The sequence below is a fragment of the Bos indicus x Bos taurus genome, chromosome 15, assembly GCF_003369695.1.
Source record: "Bos indicus x Bos taurus breed Angus x Brahman F1 hybrid chromosome 15, Bos_hybrid_MaternalHap_v2.0, whole genome shotgun sequence".
Classification (NCBI taxonomy): domain Eukaryota; kingdom Metazoa; phylum Chordata; class Mammalia; order Artiodactyla; family Bovidae; genus Bos; species Bos indicus x Bos taurus.
In genome coordinates, this window is record NC_040090.1 from 25893865 (window position 1) to 25913034 (window position 19170).

Genomic DNA, 19170 nt, shown 5'->3' on the forward strand with positions numbered 1-19170 from the left:
CAGTTTGAAAATCTGATCTTCAGACCTGAATTACATGAAAGGTTTCCTTATGGTTTTGAAATAGTGCTTAGAAGGAGCAAAGTTCATTAGGGCTTGAAATTGACCAGAAGTGGCTTGATTCAAGTGGGTGATGATGGCTGTAAAAGCTGAAAGTGAATTGTAGATATTAATGAAAAGCTCACCTAACAGCCCTCCATGAAGCTATGAAAATGGCTAAAGCATTGCCTGAGTCAGATATTAAAATGACAAGTCAGAATTTGTTCCACTAGAATTTAAAACAATTTTTTCTTTACAGTCATTCTCACTTATATTGACTATTAGAGGATTTCAGTGACTAAATTTCCTAGGTTTTCTACCATAACAAAATTTCTTAAATATTTTAAACTGGTAACAGAATATAATACTTTAATGTTTATATTATTGGTAAATGAGGAGTAGAGAGAAAAGGGGGGAGCTTTTGATTATACTGAACAAGTGTTGATGGTAGCATAGACATTCATCAGAAAATACACATAGAATTGTTACTGTCATTTCATTTAAGGCAAGAGAAAAAAACTATGTTGAGTCTCAGTTAAATATAAAACAGGCTTTTGAGAATAGGGAATAGAAGCACATTTTAAAGACAAAAATAGTAAGGGAATTCAGTCAATACATTGTTAACTGTTTAACAATTGAAGTGCACTTAAATAAAGTAATAGTTATCTCTTGCCAAATGGAGCTGAAATGGTAAAATAACTTACGCCACATAATCTCTTCACTTTGTGAGATATCTAATGCTATTTACTGCCACTGTTGAAAGAATTAGTTTTTGTTTCTTTTTTTGGTCTATTAATTCTGATGAATTTTAATAGCGTAGATCGTTGGTACAAATGCACGCTTTTCTAAGACCATTTCTCTGAGAAACGTTGATCTTGGTGTAAGTGCAAACTCATTATATTTATGGGTGTGCCACCAACACCCATGTGAATTGAGGCATAAGGATTAACCATTTGAGTCACCCCAAATCCTTTTTCTCATTAACTTTTTATTTAAGATTTCCATTTTCCCAAAGTTCTTCCTTTTGATTTTTTATGGCTGACTTTATAATCTGGGGAAATTTTTAACAGAGGAAATTGTGTCTGTGCATTTATTGTTTATAGTTATTTTGCATAGAAGGTAGTTTCCTTACTGTTCTTAGCTCAGAGCTCACCTAGTTATCTTGCTCAGTGAAGACCACCCTTTTCTTTGGTGGGGTGTGGCACAGAATTCGGCAGGAGCCCAAGTGGTGTGTATAACACTGGACTTTTGTTTAAAAGGCCTGGACAACTTTTCTTATAGTGTTTTGCCACATCTTTTTTCCTTCCAGTTTTATTGAGATATAATTGGCATACAGCACTGTATAATTTTAAGGTGTACAGCATAATGATTTGACTTAACATACATCTTATGGAAAACTCTGAGTCAACTTTTTGGCCAACTCAATTATACCACAGTAAGTTTAGTGAAAATCCATCATCTAATATAGACACTTGAAATAGAAAAAACGTTTTTTCTTTGTGATGAGAACTCTTAGGATTTACCATCTTGACAGCTTTCATATATAACATACAACAGGGTTGATTATGTTTATCGTGTTGTACATCGCAATCCCTAGTAGCTATTTTTCTTAACACAGAGAGGACTTAAGGCCAATGGAGTGTTGTATGTGTGGGAAGCATTGCTCATTATTTTTGTGAATGTTAATGAATATTATCTCATTATTACAACATAAGCAGTTTACACTTTTAAACTATTATAATGCTGAGAAACTGGGGAGGGATCTCAATTTGTGCTTAAAATATAATCCAAACTCCTCACCTGGCCTCCAGGGGTCGGTGTCATCTGGTCCCCATTTGCATCCCACCTGGGTCTCCCTGGTCCCTCCACTCTCTTCCTGCTGTGTTCTAGTCACTAGAACCTTCTGGGAGTTGCTGGGACCACACCAGCTGGTTTCTGCTTCTGAGCCTCTGCCCTCACTGTTTGCACTGCCTCAAACACTCCTTGCCCACCTTCCTTGGCCCCTTGCTCTGGATCTGCTTATGGTACCTTCTTAGAGATGCTTTTCCTATTCAGTACATTTTCAGAAGCTACCCTCCCCTGCAGCCCCTGCTAATCCTTATCTCAGTACCCTGTTTATTTACTTCATAACACTTTGTAAGCACTTTGCACTCATTTTTCAGTGTGTTAGTTATAGTGTGGGTGCCTCTTCCTCATGCATGTGGTGTGCACCATTTTCACTTTTTTGTGCCTAACAAGATGCTCAGTTTACATGTGTTGAGTGAATTGCAGACAAATTAGCTACAAGGAGAATTTAATTGTATGATTTAGTGACATTATATGGTTAATTGTATGGTTGTATTTCAGTTCCACCTTATTTATAGAAAATGTACAGATGTCTGAATGTGAAATAAATGTCCTTAACTCCTCTCCACTCAAAATATATATCTCTCTCCCTAAATAGAAGTACCTTGAGTCTGTGAAGTGTGTGCATCTGTGTGTATGTGTGTGTGTGTGAATGTGTGTGTTTTGAACACACTGCTGTCTACTCAATAAAGTGGATCCGCTAAGCAACTCTAGCCAGCACATTACCGGTCTGTTACATAAAGGATGCCTGTCTTTTCTCAAGGCGTAGGTTCTAGAAACTCCAAGGAATAAACAAGCCTAAAACTCTTTGTTTTTAAGTGGATTCTTAAGGCAGCTGCTCAGTTTCTGGAGCTCTCTCCTTTTTAGTGCTCTTCCAGTTATCCTGACTACCAAAAAAGGAAGCTTCCATCAGATCCTCACCAGGACCAAGGGTCTTTGACCTCGAGCAGTCTGCCTTTGGGAAGGAGACTGCATTTCGATCTGGGGCACTTAGTTGGGAGCAGGGGCTCAGCACTTACTTGGAGGGGAAGGGACAATTATGGCAGGATCTGAAGCTAGAGCAGCGTAGAGAAACTGGAAGCATGAAAACCACTCTAAAGTCAGAACTTCCTGAACTTGAAATCTGCCAAAACTGATTTCTTCAAAAACAGGCTGCCATTTTCACCTTGCACCCACTTCGTGTGTGTGTGTGTGTGTGTGTGTGTGTGTGTTCACTAATTTTCACCAAGAGGTCTAAGCCTCTAAGACATGGATTTAAGTGGTGAAGATATATCAACAAGGGATTTGTGAAGAAAATTGAGATTTGCCTAGGGCATGCAGTTCCTCAACATATTAATTACTAGCTTATGTTTGTGTTTAAAAGCAGGTATTCCAACAATTATGCCTGATTGTGTCAACACTAACATTTACGACTAGTCTTCTCAGATTTTCAGATGGGGATTTAACTTTTAAAAATGAATAATCCTATTAGTAAAGTGTCCTTAGTTCCAAAATTTGGGGAAAAATCGAAGTAACTCAAAAGCCACAAACACGTTGATCAGAGGAACTGTTTAATTTTTTCTATGGATAGTTGGCCCTTTTCTTAATATCTGTTAATTTTGGCAAACTAATTTTTCAAATGTACTTATACCTAAGAGAAGAGGAGAGGGTTGCTTTGGTGGTATGTGACACATATTTTTAACTTGCCTGGTAGTAATAAGGATTGTTGAGAATCTAATTAAATGGTTTGTTGATATAGAAAAAATTTTTTTTAAATTATGTTCTTACTTTTTCCCCTTTGGTACCAAGTCAAAATAGAAATTAAATTTAATATCAGATATTATATTTGTAAGTAAAGTAGTTTATTTGCTCAGCTTAGTTTCTTCTTGTTGTTTTTCTGTATTTTTGATAAGTGCATTCTGTAACATAAAAGTCAAGCTTGAGATTTATGGTTCCTTTCTTTTTCTTTTTTTGAGAATTGCAATTTAAGTTTTATTTGGGGCAAAATGAGGACTGCAGCCCGGAAGACAACACCTCATATATATATATATATGTATATAATGTATATTATATGTATATATAAACATGTCATTCTTCCATACAATTATGCTTAGCCAAAAATTCAGATTTTTACACATCTCTTTGTTATGAAGGAAGGGAAACAACTGACTTTCACATGCTGGTCTTAGAAATATTAGATTTGGGAAGAACTTCTAGTAAAATGAAAGAAATCAAGGATGTTGTGGCTATGGTCATTTTTGTAACATTTTTTTTGGAACGCTGAGTAGTTGTGTGACTTGGCTTGACTCATTCCACTAGAAGCGTTGCTGAAGGCGATTGTTGTTTCTGTCAGGCGTTTAGATGCCAACCATATCACCTCGGTGCCCGAGGACAGCTTTGAGGGACTCACTCAGTTGCGGCATTTGTGGCTGGATGACAACAGCTTGACGGAGGTGCCAGTGCATCCGCTCAGCAATCTGCCCACCCTGCAGGCGCTGACCTTGGCACTCAACAAGATCTCCAGCATCCCTGACTTTGCGTTTACCAACCTGTCCAGCCTGGTGGTTCTGTGAGTATCCCTCCCTTTTAACACCATATATTTGTGTTAATTTGGGGGCAGAAGCAGAGTTCTTGTGGAAAATTGTTTTGAAGGAACCTCACTGAATTGTGTTCTTGGAGAGCTGGTGTTTGGAGGAGCTGCCTATTTTTACAAAATTACATGTGCTGACTTTTGAAAATACAGATCAGGATAATTTAAAAATGAATGGCTGATGATAACAGTTGAATCTCTGGAAGTTAAATGGCCATTTGTAGTCAGGAGAAGAAAGTGGGTCATGCAGCAAAGCCTTGTATGGCTTTTTGTGTCCCAGCTGTGCATTCAGTGATAAAAGAAGCAGAATTCTTTTGGAGACGCGCATAGAAAACAAGTTACAGTGATATTTCATGTTTCTTTACCAACTTGTCTATTCAAGGAGTATGTGATTCTCTGTTGTTTTTAATCTTCAAAAGCTTGAACATAATTAAGTGGCATTTTTTGTAAAATCTGTTACCAGTTCTCCCTTATGAAGCTGACATTTCCCCCACGTCCTCATGGGAGAATTCATCAAAGTTTCGCTTCATATAATGAAAAGTGCGTCAAAACTTTAGTTTGGATATGGGTAACTTCTCAAGAATCTTCTGTGTGTGTAACCCTTCTCCACTAGAGCGATGCTTCTTTTCCATTGGCCTCCTGTGTTCAGTGAATCTGAGTTTACACCATGTTTATCAAGAGAGGCCTACTCAGTGCCATTTGTTTTCTATTAGTCGAGTGTTGCAGTGCCTGGCTGCACCATTCCTTTAAGCACTACCAGTTTAGACATCTAAACATGATAATAATTGCCACTAGGTCACATGAAAGTCATTGTGATGCTTTTTTCCATAGGCATCTTCATAACAATAAAATTAAAAGCCTGGGTCAACACTGTTTTGATGGACTTGATAACCTGGAGACCTTGTAAGTTTATTTCTGTTTTGGATAATCACATTTGGGATGTTGATGGTGCAGTTGGGCATTTCACTGCAGAAAAAAAGTAATGGTCTTGAGTTCAGCTCATTATTAATTTGCTATAATAATTAATTTGTTTTAATGTACAACTAAAGTCTTGCCTTCAGCTAACACAGTCATGAAAGCTAATCTAGGTTTCTGGTTAAAAAGTTGCACAAGAATGAGCTTGATATTTCTTACAAAAGGACATGGTAAAAACAGCTGAGTCTGCCAAGCTATATACCTTTTCAGAAATTTTGGTTCTATTACAATGTATGATAGGCAGTTTCAGAACTTGGAACCTTATAAAATTGATTCTGGAAAAGCTGCTTAGTTTCTTTGTTTTCTCTGTGATCTCAGCTGTTTTGCTAATTAACAGTGGGCTTGAATACTGTCTCAACCTTTATCTGCTAAATGCAATGAGGGTTTCCATTTTGCTTAGGATACTTTTGTTGTTGCTTCTGTTGTTAGAGTGAATTCTGGCTGTTTCAACTGTCCGCTGTACCATGACATGATGCAGCTGCATGTAAACAAGACTAGGACCTTTGTATTTGCTGTTTTGATTTTATCAGTGGCCTTTGTTAGGAGATTTTTAGTATTTCCCATTGTGGTATAGTGAATGATTCAGAGAGTGTCCCAGTTAGATGGGTAAGTAACACCTGATTGAAATGTTTAGGGTTTGTAATATCAGTATTTTGTTTAATTGACTTTTTGGTTAACTGTCCAGTCGATGAGAAGACTTAAATTTTTTAGTACTTTATTAATTCACTTTCCTGTTTAAACCACTAAAGGATATAAACATCAGTGGGTATTTGAAAGTGGAAACTCTTGAAGAACTGACCAACCCAGTTCTTCTTTCCTAAGTATGTAAATGCCAGTGGAAAAGAAGACTGGGCCAGCCTTTTGATCCTAAACTGTGTATATTATTCCAAATTATATTAAAATTAAATGTTTTCTTTCCAGTTGATTTTTTAACTTACCACTCTTTTCTGTGTGGTAAAGGAGAATAAAATAGGTCTCCAAGGAGCTGAGTGTTTGTTTACTCTTATTCTGAAATCAGTCGCTGATCATATGTGAACATTCTCTCTAGGTTAAATAAAATGAAAGTTTAAATATACTCAGAATTAAGATTTTTTAAAAGTACAGATCACTATGGCTTTTCTCTCTCCTAATTAATGCAGCTTTTTCAACAATTTTTAACTTACTTGAGGACTGTAGTTGTATGAACCCATCTGAGTCCTTCTTATCCTGCTGATAGTAGGGCTGAGGTCAGCTACCCTCATACCAGAATTTCACTCTAAACCTCAAATAGAAACCTCAGTTTCAGGCTATTGTCATGTATAAATGGATAGTCAATACATTCTATTTTATGGAAAACTGCCATTCAGGTGATTTGTTTATTTAATGCACCAGTAATACGTGATTCTGAGAATTCTTTGAACTTTTAAAGTTGTTGACTTAAAGCATCATTATCCTTCAATTAAAAATAAGTTTAAAAAATTAAAAAAGACAGTAAAATCCTAATATTTTTATGGTAAATTCAGTGAAATAAAGTTGTAAAAAAATGTTTAAAAATGAAGAATTAAGATTCTTTTTGTATTCAATATTATAAATTGTGACCCCTCTTCAGTGTTCTTACATATTTTCCCAATTTTTTCTAGGGACTTGAACTATAATAATTTGGGGGAATTTCCTCAGGCTATTAAAGCTCTCCCCAGCCTAAAAGAGCTGTGAGTATTGCTTTCCTCTCTCTATGCCTTAATACCCTAGAACTCACAATTTAATGTTACACCAGTGAGATTTTACAACATCATTGTTCCATTGCATGTTCCATAATACACACACACACACACACACATACACACACACATGATGATACAGCCTGGATTATGTCAGCTAACCTGGACAGTTTTGAGCATAGATTACTGTGTAAGTCTGGATTCTAGTGAAACAAGTCATAATGTATAGTCTCTGCTTTGTAGGAGCTGTGGTCTTAGTCCCATTGGGGAGGCTGACTATGTAAGACAGACAAAGAGTAGTCTCTAGGTGGAAATAAGTGCTGAATGAATAGGATCAATAAATCACTCCAGAAAAAGACCTCACTGAGGCTTGGGGTCATTGGAAAAGACATCACCAAAGAGAAGGAATTTGACTGGACTTGAAAGAATGGAAATGTTCAGATAAACGAGAGATGAGGGGGCATTTTAGATGTTGGATTTGTCAAGGTCAGAGATAAGAATGCACATGATGTAATTGAGATTGTGTGTCATGAGTTGATGGCTAATATTCCGAGATGCGTTGCTTAAGAACTCAATGGAGGCAATGATGAGAGGGATTTTGAGGTTAGAGTACCTAAGATTCTTGCAGTCTAAAGTTCTTTGAGGATGAAGCAAGCTAAAAGTATATAAAGGACCTGCCAACTAATAAAGGACCCTGCCAACCAGTGGGTTTAGAGAGAATTAGGTATGGTCCTGAAAAAGATGATCTGGAATTAAAAATTTGGTTTCATCACATTGTTGAAATTTTTATGTAGTTGTTATCAGTTATATTTTATATACTACTGAATAGTAGTAGATATTTGGGTTTTAACTTATTTCACAAGAGAATAAGCATTTCAAAATATTTGTCTTCTATCTTTGTAGGTTATTTCATAGTAATTCTATTTCTGTTATCCCTGATGGAGCATTTGATGGTAATCCACTCTTAAAAACTATGTAAGTAGTTTGAAATTTTCTTTTAGTATGTAATCATGTAAAGCAGTGTCTGTACAAGGCCAAACATCTGGATGAAGAATGAAAATTCAGGCTGTTAGATATATTAACTTTGTGAACACATGGAAACTCTGTTTTTTTGGCTATTTTTACAGACATTTGTATGATAATCCTCTCTCTTTTGTGGGGAACTCAGCATTTCACAATTTGTCTGAACTGCATTCCTTGTAAGTATTATAGAAATTTTAAAACAACCTGAATATTTATACCATTGCTTTAATGGAAAACTAGAATTTATTAGTGTAACTCCAGAAAACAGTATCTTTTATTTTCTTTTCCTTTGGTGGAAGTCCAAAAGACATTTTCAAAAATTTACAGTGGTTCTTATTTATTCATGAACACTGGTCAAAATGATCACATTTTCAGAAACTAATCTTTTTAGGTATAGTGGTATTATAATTTTAAGCTGGTTCAAAAATAAGTTTAAAATATTATCTATGAAAATTCATTATTTTAAATTACTTTTTCTCTCACAATTTCTTAAAGAGTCATTCGTGGTGCAAGCATGGTGCAGCGGTTCCCCAATCTGACTGGAACTGTCCGTCTGGAGAGTTTGTAAGTGTGGCTCTTTGAAGTGAGGGTGTGTAAGGATAACAGTACACTGGCCTGCTAGTAGGTTGCCAGTGCTTTTTGGTGATACTAATGAGTTAATGTTGATTCCTACATCCTTGCTTTGTGAATATCATGCGTAGAGATGGATGGTATTGGGTTTGGAATCAGTCAGCTCAGGTAGAGTATAGCCTAGTATGTGGAGGTAGAATCTGAAAAAGTCTCTGAAAATATAAGGCAGTAAGTAAGCACCAGATTAGAAGCAGTGCTTTAGGAGTTCAGAATTGGAGTAGTCCATGTAAGCTATCAGAAGAGGTTTTATGGAAGAGGTGAAGTGTTTCAAAATTAGATTTCACTGAGCTGGGTCTTTTATTTAGAAAAGCAAGCCTTAGTGAAATGGGGAATACTGAAAATTACTTGGCATGCATGCCATCACTTGGTAAATATATGGGGAAGCAATGGAAACAGTGAGAGACTTTATTTTTGGGGGCTCCAAAATCACGGCAGATGGTGACTGCATCCATGAAATTAAAAGATGCTTGCTCCTTGAAAGAAAAGCTATGACCAACCTAGACAGCATATTAAAAAGCAGAGACATTACTTTGCCAACAAAGGTCCATCTAGCCAAAGCTATGGTTTTTCCAGTAGTCATGTATGGATGCGAGAGCTGGACTATAAAGAAAATGAGTGCTGAAGAATTGATGCTTTTGAACTGTGATGTTGGAGAAGACTCTTGAGAGTCTCTTGGACTGCAAGGAGATTAAACCAGTCAATCCTAAAGGAAGTCCTGAATATTCATTGGAAGGACTGATGCTAAAGCTGAAACTCCAATACTTTGGCTACCTTATGCGAAGAACTGACTCATTGGGAAAGACCCTGATGCTGGGAAAGAATGAAGGTGGGAGGAGGAGGGGATGACAGAGGATGAGATGGTTGGGTGGCATCACTGACTTGATGGACATGAGTTTGAACAAGCTCTGGAAGTTAGTGATGGACAGGAAAGTCTGGCGTGCTGCCGTCCATGGGGTCATAAAGAGCTGGACATGACTGAGTGACTGAACTGAACTGATAGCCTGCCCAGTTGCTAAGTTGTGTCCAACTCTTTTGTAACTCCATGGACTATAGTCCACCAGGCTCCTCTGTCCATGGGATTTCTTGGGCAAGAATACTGGAGTGGGTTGCCATTTCCTTTTCCAGGGGATCTTCCCCACCCAGGGACTGAACCCGCATCTCCTTTATCTCCTGCATTGTCAGGCAGATTCTCTACTATTGAGCCATCTAGCAAGCCTAAGTATGACATACAGATGATCAAATATAGCTAGACTTGTTTATAATAGTATGGGGAATGATATGGAGAAATTTGGAAAACTGTTGGGCTTGTAATTTTAAAATGACAAACCTTGAACATTGAACATTTGGTTATGGCAGAGCTTCTCAATGGGTGGCCTGTGAATAGGTTGCAGGTGCATATAAGATCTTGATGACCTCAGCCCTCCAGAAGCCACGTGGGGTCTGACGTGGCTAGGGTCTCTGCCACAAGGACCACAAGTGTGCTGCATAGGTTACAATTTTCATGTGTGCCAAGATGTAAGAAAAGAAGTCAGGAAGCATTGAGCTAAGGAATTTAAATTCAACTCTCATGGCAGTTTGGAGATGTTAAAAACGTTGGATGAGGTGGTGTGAAGAGGGTAAGAAGAGAATACTAGAGCTAGAATGGTAAGGAGGCCATGGGAATACTCCACTTCGCTAAGTGAGCATATTTGACTATGAGAGTTCTGTGTCTTCAATCCATCCCTGGAATTCCTCTGTGTGGCCTGAGATTCCTCCGTCCCTGTGTGCATCATTTCACCGTTGATCTGCGTAGTAGCAGTAAAAATGAAGAGGGTCAGATGCTGAGATCTACAGAAGAAAGAATAGAAATTGATGGTTGAGTGCAGATGGGGACATAGAAAGGGAAGATGGATTACTGGGCTGCACCCCACAGGTCTTTAGGGCCTGCACTTGCCCAGCTTCAAGACTGAAGAAAGAGCCCAGAGTCAGCAATAGAGACATCAGTGGTTTAATGAATGGGGGAGCTTACATGTCTGAAGCAGGATCCTGGAGCAACACCCCACCAGCACCCAGCTGACAGGACATGGTGCAGTTTTTGCTCCCCAGGGTGGTGGAGGGGAAGGGGAGATTACCAGTTATATTGACAGGAATAGACATCAGGTTGGCTCATCAGTTACCAGGGAAACCAGCAGAGGGGCACGCCCTTCACTGTCCCAGGCCTGGGGCAAGTATGTAGGAAGGCCAGTTATGTGAGTAGCATGTAGGTGAAGCAGGTACTGGTTGGGCTGGGATTGTACAGAGAGCAGCCATTTTGAAGGGCCTGATCATACAGGGATTAAAGGAAAATTTCAGAATATTGAATCAGGTTGATTGAAATAGTAGACAGAATCAAGATTTGGGGGGCAGGATAATAACTTGGTTTCACATATTTTGGGTGTGAGGGGGTGACAGTCTTGCAGGTGACCATGGTCAGCTGTAACTATGGATTCGTTTTTTTTCCTGTTGGTCCACATGAGAACTCAAGCTTATCCTCTGGACACTATGAACATCTTATCACAAAACTTCTCTGCATTAGAGGGTTCATTCCTCTCCCCACTTTAGGGAGTAGTCAGAGGATGAGATGGCTGGATGGTATCACTGACTCCATGGACATGAGTCTGGGTGAACTCTGGGAGTTGGTGATGGACAGGGAGGCCTGGCGTGCTGCGATTCATGGGGTCGCAAAGAGTCGGACACGACTGAGCGACTGAACTGAACTGAACTGAGGCGGTGGGATACATGGACTCTAGTCCATATGCAAATATGTGAATGTGTACTTTTCTCTGTGAGAACAGCATTTTGTTTACCATCTCAACTTGAATCATTTCTTAGACAATGTTTTCCCACAGGACCTTGACAGGTACGAAGATAAGCAGCATATCCAATAATTTGTGCCAGGAACAGAAGAGGCTTAGGACTTTGTAAGTTGGATTCCTCTCCCCGTCTCCTGCTTTTCTTTTATGTATTTCACATAGGTTGAGTTTTATTTTTAATAAACTGTTTTCATTTGGTGACACTATGGTGTAATTATTTCTTATTCGTTCCCTTCATGGAAATGAGCAGGTGTTCTGGTATCCCCCTGGGTAGGTAAAGTTTATTTGAATTTTGTTCTACAGTTATGTGTATGTGACTCCCATCTTGTGACTCTGCTTTGAATAAAGTGAAAACATACCGGGCTCTTTCTTTTCTTTTATCCTGACCCCTCATCCTTATTCTAGTTGCCCCAGGGTAGTTACCTCTGTGTATGCTGCTCTTTCACCATGACCTAAGTAAGAGCCCAAATCTTTCTTGGATCAGAAACCAACTAAGCATTGGAGCTTTCCAAAATCTCGAAGCTGCCCTGAAAATTAAAAGTAAATAAAACATGAAAAAAGGTCACAAAAACAGTTAAGTTACTAAGTTGTTAATAAGTGTTCAGTGGTGAGAGATACTAACAAAATAAGTGACTGATCAAGCAAGCAAGAATTAAATGGTGTCATGGAGTATCAAGCACAATGATATCATTGAGGGAAAACTGCAGTGGGATTAACAGAGCTAACCAGTCCCCATTTTTTATTTAATATAAGTATTTTTTAAAATATGAGTGCACACACCACTCCTCGTCTAGCTTTTTAATTAAATAACATGGGCATTATTTATGGTAGAACAATATTATAAAATTATAAACTAAAAAAATCCATATCTCTACCAAGTGAACATAATTAATTTTTGTGTATTTCCTGTACTATATTTTTCATATTTATTTTATATTCTTAATGTTTTAAAATATTTTATATTGTCTATACTCAATATTATGGACTCAAAGTTTGCCCATTTTAAGCTTGTTCTATCTCTAAGGTACTCTGGAAAGCTTTCAAGTGTAAGGAAAACAAAGTTTCTTTTCTTGTTCAGCCATATCTCTTTATAACAGATCTTAGCATTGTTTTTGATGCTTCTGAGTACAGCTGTCTTAACATAGTATTCTGATGACATAAAATTAATCGATCATTTTCCATTTGCATTGTTTGAAGGGACTTGTCTTACAACAGTATAAAAGACCTTCCAAGCTTTAATGGTTGCCATGCTCTGGAAGAAATGTAAGTTGGTTTTTGACTTACTTTTTTTGCTATGGTCTACTGTTAACTCATTAAGCCTTTCCTATTGTAAATAAATGGCTTTCATATTAAGGTCTTAGAAATGCATGAATCAGGTATTCCTGTGAATAAATGTTCAGTGGCACAAGGTGTGTTCATGTGACTAGCACTTGCTGGGCACCCATCTGTCAGGCAGTCTGTGAGACTGTACGGGAGGAGGGCAGTAGGAAGAACCAACCAACCAAAGACTGGTCCAGGTGTGGATGTCCACTGTGTAGCTATATAATACAGCTCTGGTGGGAGTTGACTGAGGGGTCAAGAAAGGGAGGAACTAATACTCCCATGTTTTAGAACATCTCCTCCTTCCTCTGACCTTTCTGCAGTACTTGACATGGTTATATTGTCTTGGGTCCTTTTTTTTTTCTTTTTCTTTTCCTAATAGACTTTATTTTTTTGAGCTTTAAATTCACAACAGTATTGAACAAAAGGTTCAGAGATTTCCTGTATTCCCCGCCTTCATCTGTACATAGCCTACCCCGAGTCAACATTCCCCACCAGAATAGGATTCTGTTATAATTTATGAACCAACGCTGACACATCCTTATCACCCTGAATACATAGTTTAATTAGGGTTAATTGGTATTGAACATTCTGCGGATTTGGACAAATGTATAATGACATGTGTTAATTATGATAGTATTATACAGAGTCATTTCACCACCCTAAGATTTGGAAACTACTGTTTTTTTTCCTTGTCTCCATCATTTTGGCTTTTCCAAAATGTCATTTAGTTGGAATCACAGTACATAGCTTTTCTAGATTGTCTTCTTTCACTTGTCATATGCAACTAGTGTTATTCCGTATCTTTTGAAAGCCTGATAGTGTCTTGGGTCCTTCCTCACTGTGTTGTTTTTCTGCTCTCACTCCTGAGTGGGGTTGGTGAGGAATTTAGGTAGTGTGTCTTAACTGTTAGCTTCATTTTGGGCGTAATACCAATTAGTCTAGTCCTTTCATCCTTCAGATGAGGCAACAACAGTTCTCTTTACTTTCAACAAGATCAACTAGTGTTACTTGTGAATGAATATTTAAACTTCGAAAAAGTTAATTAAGAAATGTTATTTTTCAAAATAGAAATTCTCTTGTTTATCTCTCTTTCTTTTTTTACCTTTCATCTTATTCTTTTTTTAGTTCTTTGCAGCGAAATCAGATCCACCAAATAAAGGAAGATACTTTTCAAGGCCTGACATCCCTAAAGATTCTGTAAGTTCCTCTGTGATTATCAGAGGCAAATAAAATTGTTGTCAAGCTGTACATTAATATATCATTACAATTCCCATGTTAGTAAATATACTTAAATATGATTTATTATGCATAAATACTATTTTTCAAACTTTACCATGTGGTACTTTAATTTCTTTTCAGTGTGTTGTTTTTTTTTTTTTTTTTAACCTTAGCTAATTGATGAAATTTGTGAGTCAAAAGAATATGTGTGTAGCTTGAGGAATGCTCCTTGTGTATTTTCCGGTCATAGTAATGGAGTTTGCCAGCTCTTTAGGCGGTGGGTGGGCACACTATAGCCTGTGGTTACAGTCAACCTGCTTACTGTTTCTGTCCACTAAGTTTTATTAGAACACAGCCATGCCCTTTGGTTAAGTATTGTCTAAAGCTGTTTTCACCATGCTATGGCATAGTCAAATAGTTGCAGTAGAGACCATGTGACCCCCAGAGGTGAAGAATATTTACTATCTGGTGTTCTACAGAAGAGGTTTGCTGACCCCTGTACTGGTGTCTATCATGACAAACACAGCTAATATGCAGCAGACACACTCATTTAAAAAGTGATTTGTATTGGAGGACATCTTTGTGCCTCGTACTCTATTAAGCTCTTGGGAATATAGAGATGACGAAGACAAACCATGTCAGTGCCTTCATGCAATGCAGAAGACACAATACACTTAATTAGGAAACTTTTTCTTAATATAGAAAAAACTTGGAAACATTGACAGTGAATTGAAATTACAGATACTAATATATCATGCTTTCTGGTAGATCCCCATTAAGAAATCACACGTGTTCTACTAGAAAAATACTTTATTGGTTGTTGGGTTTCTGGATCTTGCCTTGAGGCAGATAGGCTTCCTGTGGGTCCGGGCAGTCATAGGGAAAGGGACTGACTCCCAGATGCAGTCACTTCCAGAGCACCGATAAGTGACAACAATGCAAAGCTACCCTGCTTTGCCATGATTTGGAACCAAGTCTGTCGAATTTTCCTGTTATCCAGGAGATGTGTCATGGAATGAATTTATCCTATCTTTAAATTTCCATTAAGGCTCCCTGTAAGTGTGACTGCAGATTATTTCTCTGTTCTATTAATTCTGTAATATCAGAATTCCACAGGGTGTGTTCCTGAATGTAGTATGTGGCTCTGGTGTTGATATGGATTTTTTTTCCTGCTTGGGGGAAAAATGATATCTGAAGCCCTTCTGGAATGCTCTTGTTTGCGTATTGATTCTTTGTCTTCCCGAAGGGCCTTATCGCTAACCTTTGAGAATGCAAACAACACTAAGCCTGTTTTTATTTTCAGCTTTGTCAGGAGCTGTGCTTTGCCTCACCTAGTTAATAGTACCAGAAGCTATATCATATCATTCGTATTTTTGAACTGGTACCAGAATGATAAGGAGGAGAAAATTCACAACTGTTTTGAAACAGATGCCAACTGAAATTACTCCTCCCTGGAACACATTCCAAGAAATAGATCGTTGTGAAGGGGAGGCCTTCAACATAAATATTAAAAATGTTGTTGAGCAGGATTAAAGATCTTTGTTATTTTATCAGGGTTATTATGACTGCAGCAGATCCTAAAGTGTAGTCAAAGTAATTGCATTTTGAGTTTATTTGAAAGGAGTTAACAATTTATTTTTATAATTGCAGAGATCTTAGTAGAAACCTGATCCATGAAATTGATGACAGAGCTTTTGCCAAGCTTGGGTCAATAACGAACTTGTAAGTTTCTTGCAACGATATCATGAAAGTAGTGAATAGTCTACAGAAACTTGTGTTTTAGCATTGCCTACCCAAATCGTTTTTCTGTTGAGTGCTCCTTTGTATAAATGCTAATCTGCTATGATGTAGTGACAGCTTCTGAAATGGTTTTTCCTCACCTAAACTTCTTCTTAAAGCTCTAGTATTTATGATGTTAATACATGTACAGACTTGTGTTTTAGGAGTTAATTTGAAGTCTTATTCACCTTTTAGAGATGTAAGTTTCAATGAATTAACTTCATTTCCAACGGAAGGCCTAAATGGGCTAAATCAACTGAAACTTGTGGGCAACTTCAAGCTGAAAGAAGCCTTAGCAGCAAAAGACTTTGTTAATCTCAGGTGTGTTTTTCTTTTTTGTGGAAGTTTTGGTAGGCCTTCAGATTATAGAGTATCCTGGGTTTTTTTCTTTTTTTTTTTTTTTTTTGCTGTGGTTCCCAGATTTTCAACCTCAATCCTCACAAATTTGGAAAAAAAATAGAGCACTATTCCATTGTTGTTGAGAACATGAACTGCAGCCTGTGATGCTGTCAAAGAGATAATATAGCCCTTCATCAGAATGGTTTTAGGTATAAGGGGATTTATCATCTGCAACAAGATAGCAGAAGCCACTTGTGAGCCTATAGAAAACTGATACAATGTGAAATACTTCATAGAGACAGAGTTAGAGCAGAGACCTCATTAGACATAGTAGAGAGAGGGCTTGGGAATATTATCGTGGGAGAAGAGAATAAATATTTTCATTATACTTATATGAGAATGTGAATTCATTTAATGGGGTAAAGTCACAAACGAACTGGAGCATAATTTTAAATGAAACTACCAGTTTCATATGATACATTGGGTGTGGTTAATTCATTTATAAAGGAGTCTGATAAGATTTTTCTTTAAATTGCAGTATTGCTGTTAAGCTTTAGAGATGGCTTGATTCAAATTCAGTTTTTCAAAGCATACCTTAGCTAACTGGAGAAACTCATGGTGTCCCCTGATATTAGAGCCTTTTGTTTTCAACAAATGAGGAAACTAAGTCCAGGGAGGATAAGGACCAGTTTAAAGTATTTACCTTTCACAAAACAAAAGCATGTCTGTGAAGTTGGTATTTCAGCATAGATTTTGCCATTTTTTTCCAGGTCTTTATCTGTACCATATGCTTATCAGTGCTGTGCATTTTGGGGTTGTGACTCTTATACACATTCAAACACAGAAGATAACAGCCTGCAAGACCACAGTGGGTCAAAGGATAAAGGCAAGTGCATGAACTTTTAAAAACAGAGCACTCTACAGCATTAATCAAAGTCTGTGTTATTGTAATCAGTTTGTGAAGGATCAATATGAAATCTGTGGAGAAAAATCTGTGGCTTTTGTGTACTGTGTTCCTGACATCTTTAATATGTTATTAAGTGTGGTGCACACTGAACTTATATCATGTACAAGAGAAAACACTGCCGGAAAAGTGTTGTAATCTTTTAATCTGCCTGAAGCTTGAAGCTTGAATTGAACAGTTTGTATTATATGTTCAGGTCTCAGTGATGTGGCAGGTGTCACCAGCAGTGCTGAAAATGAGGAACACAGTCAAATCATTATACACTGCACACCTTCGACAGGTAAGCACAGTACATTTGGCTGCAGTTTCTTGCTTTAAAAGAACATTAGGCAAATGTATCTAAAACTTCCGGGGATAAATGTGATTTCTGTAACAGAAGTAGGACTAGATGATTTCATAAGACCTGATTCACCTGTGGTCTGTATACCAGGAGCTTAGGCATCTCTTGCAGAATCTCGGGCCAGACCCATGACTCAATCTTCGTGTTAACAAGCTCCCCAGATGGGGGTTACACACATTAAGGATGGAGAGGTACTTTCTTCATGCAACTTTAACCCTGGGATAGTTCCAGAAGTTACTGGTCTATAAGGACTTTCAGTGTTATCCTTTTATTTTTTAAATGCAACCTTGCCTACTTTTCTATTTTACTTCACTGAACTTTAGTAGACTTGGGAGAGTTACTAAACTGACACCACAATTCAGTATTAGGTCGTGACTGTGATATTCTGTCTAATCTATCAGAGGAGATGGATTTATAATTTTACTGTTAAAATAAATTTAGATGGCTAAGTTGTGTGCTATGAAGTAGATTCCTATTTAATCACACTGGATGTTTGGAACATTAATTTTATAACTCAGAATCATAAGTATTATAAATTCTTTAATGATTACTACTGAATTGGTGAGCTTCTTCAGAGGCTGTGTATGTGTTCTTTTAATACTTAGCACAGTTCCTGGTATAGAGAATAAGTTTATAGCAATCAGGTGAGTGAATGGGGTTGACCAGAATCATTTATAAAATCTATAAAAGGTATTGATTGTTAGAAGTCAAGGGCTGTAGTTCACTCACTTGTTTGCTGGGGTTTTTGCATTGGACTTAAGGAAGGGAAAGTCTTTATTAAAGGGGGGTCTAGACATGAACATGCAGAGATTCCATTTCTTTCTTTCAGAGTTTAAATTTTGGGGGTCAGCCAGGAGGAAAGTTGGTCTGAGCTCATCTCCCCAGGTGGCAATAGGAGTGAATGGCAAACCTATTTCCCCAACTCCACTCCGATGTAGTAACACAGAGACAGCCATGTGGTGACACAGTAGCAGGAAGTGAAGAGAGCAGGAACCTTCTTTTAAAACCGGAGGAGGCAGCAGGTTTCCAAGACAGAGGAGTGGAGCCGACTTCCCAGGCCTTTGAGGGAAAGTAATTCCACCCACTAGTCAAACACTTTCCAAAGGGTGTCCTATTCTCCCGGGTCATGTGAGCTACTCCTTGTTCCTTGTAGAAGGATGAGTTCAGATTCAGAGATAAAGGCAAAAGCTTCCTCTTCACACTTCCCTGAGGGGGGAATAAAAAAATTAACTAGAAAAAAAAATTTTTTTATAAGTTCTTCAGTCAAATCGATATAAATAGTGCAGCTCAGGCATGTTAGGTCTGTGACTATCTCAGTGATAAAGATGCTTTATAGGATGTAGCAAACACATTTTCTTGTGCTCTGCAGACAACATTTTCTTTTTCTTTACTAACCTTTAAATAAAACAGTTGTCATTTGGGACATAACTAGCATGCCAAAGTCAGTTGCTAGAACATGCAACTCAGCTACTAAATTAGTTCTTGCAGTTCTAGTTTAAGTGATGCAGGGTGTTATTGGATATAGTTTTACATGATTTGTTAACATCAGTGTAATTTAGCTCTCACTGTACTATTTGTTCAAAGACCTCTATCAGGTCTAC

General features: G+C 37.7%; 1 protein-coding gene across 1 annotated transcript in view; it reads left to right on the plus strand.

Annotated features, from left to right (window-relative positions):
• LGR4 (leucine rich repeat containing G protein-coupled receptor 4) overlaps positions 1 to 19170 on the plus strand; it is a 106006-nt gene that overhangs the window by 82284 nt on the left and 4552 nt on the right. Inside the window, exons 5-17 of the mRNA XM_027562793.1 lie at positions 4214 to 4429; positions 5282 to 5353; positions 7045 to 7113; positions 8026 to 8097; positions 8250 to 8321; positions 8641 to 8709; positions 11643 to 11714; positions 12804 to 12869; positions 14055 to 14126; positions 15798 to 15869; positions 16122 to 16247; positions 17036 to 17151; positions 17426 to 17509. Coding sequence (XP_027418594.1) covers positions 4214 to 4429; positions 5282 to 5353; positions 7045 to 7113; positions 8026 to 8097; positions 8250 to 8321; positions 8641 to 8709; positions 11643 to 11714; positions 12804 to 12869; positions 14055 to 14126; positions 15798 to 15869; positions 16122 to 16247; positions 17036 to 17151; positions 17426 to 17509 — 1178 coding nt within the window. The remainder of the gene's footprint in view (positions 1 to 4213; positions 4430 to 5281; positions 5354 to 7044; positions 7114 to 8025; positions 8098 to 8249; positions 8322 to 8640; positions 8710 to 11642; positions 11715 to 12803; positions 12870 to 14054; positions 14127 to 15797; positions 15870 to 16121; positions 16248 to 17035; positions 17152 to 17425; positions 17510 to 19170) is intronic.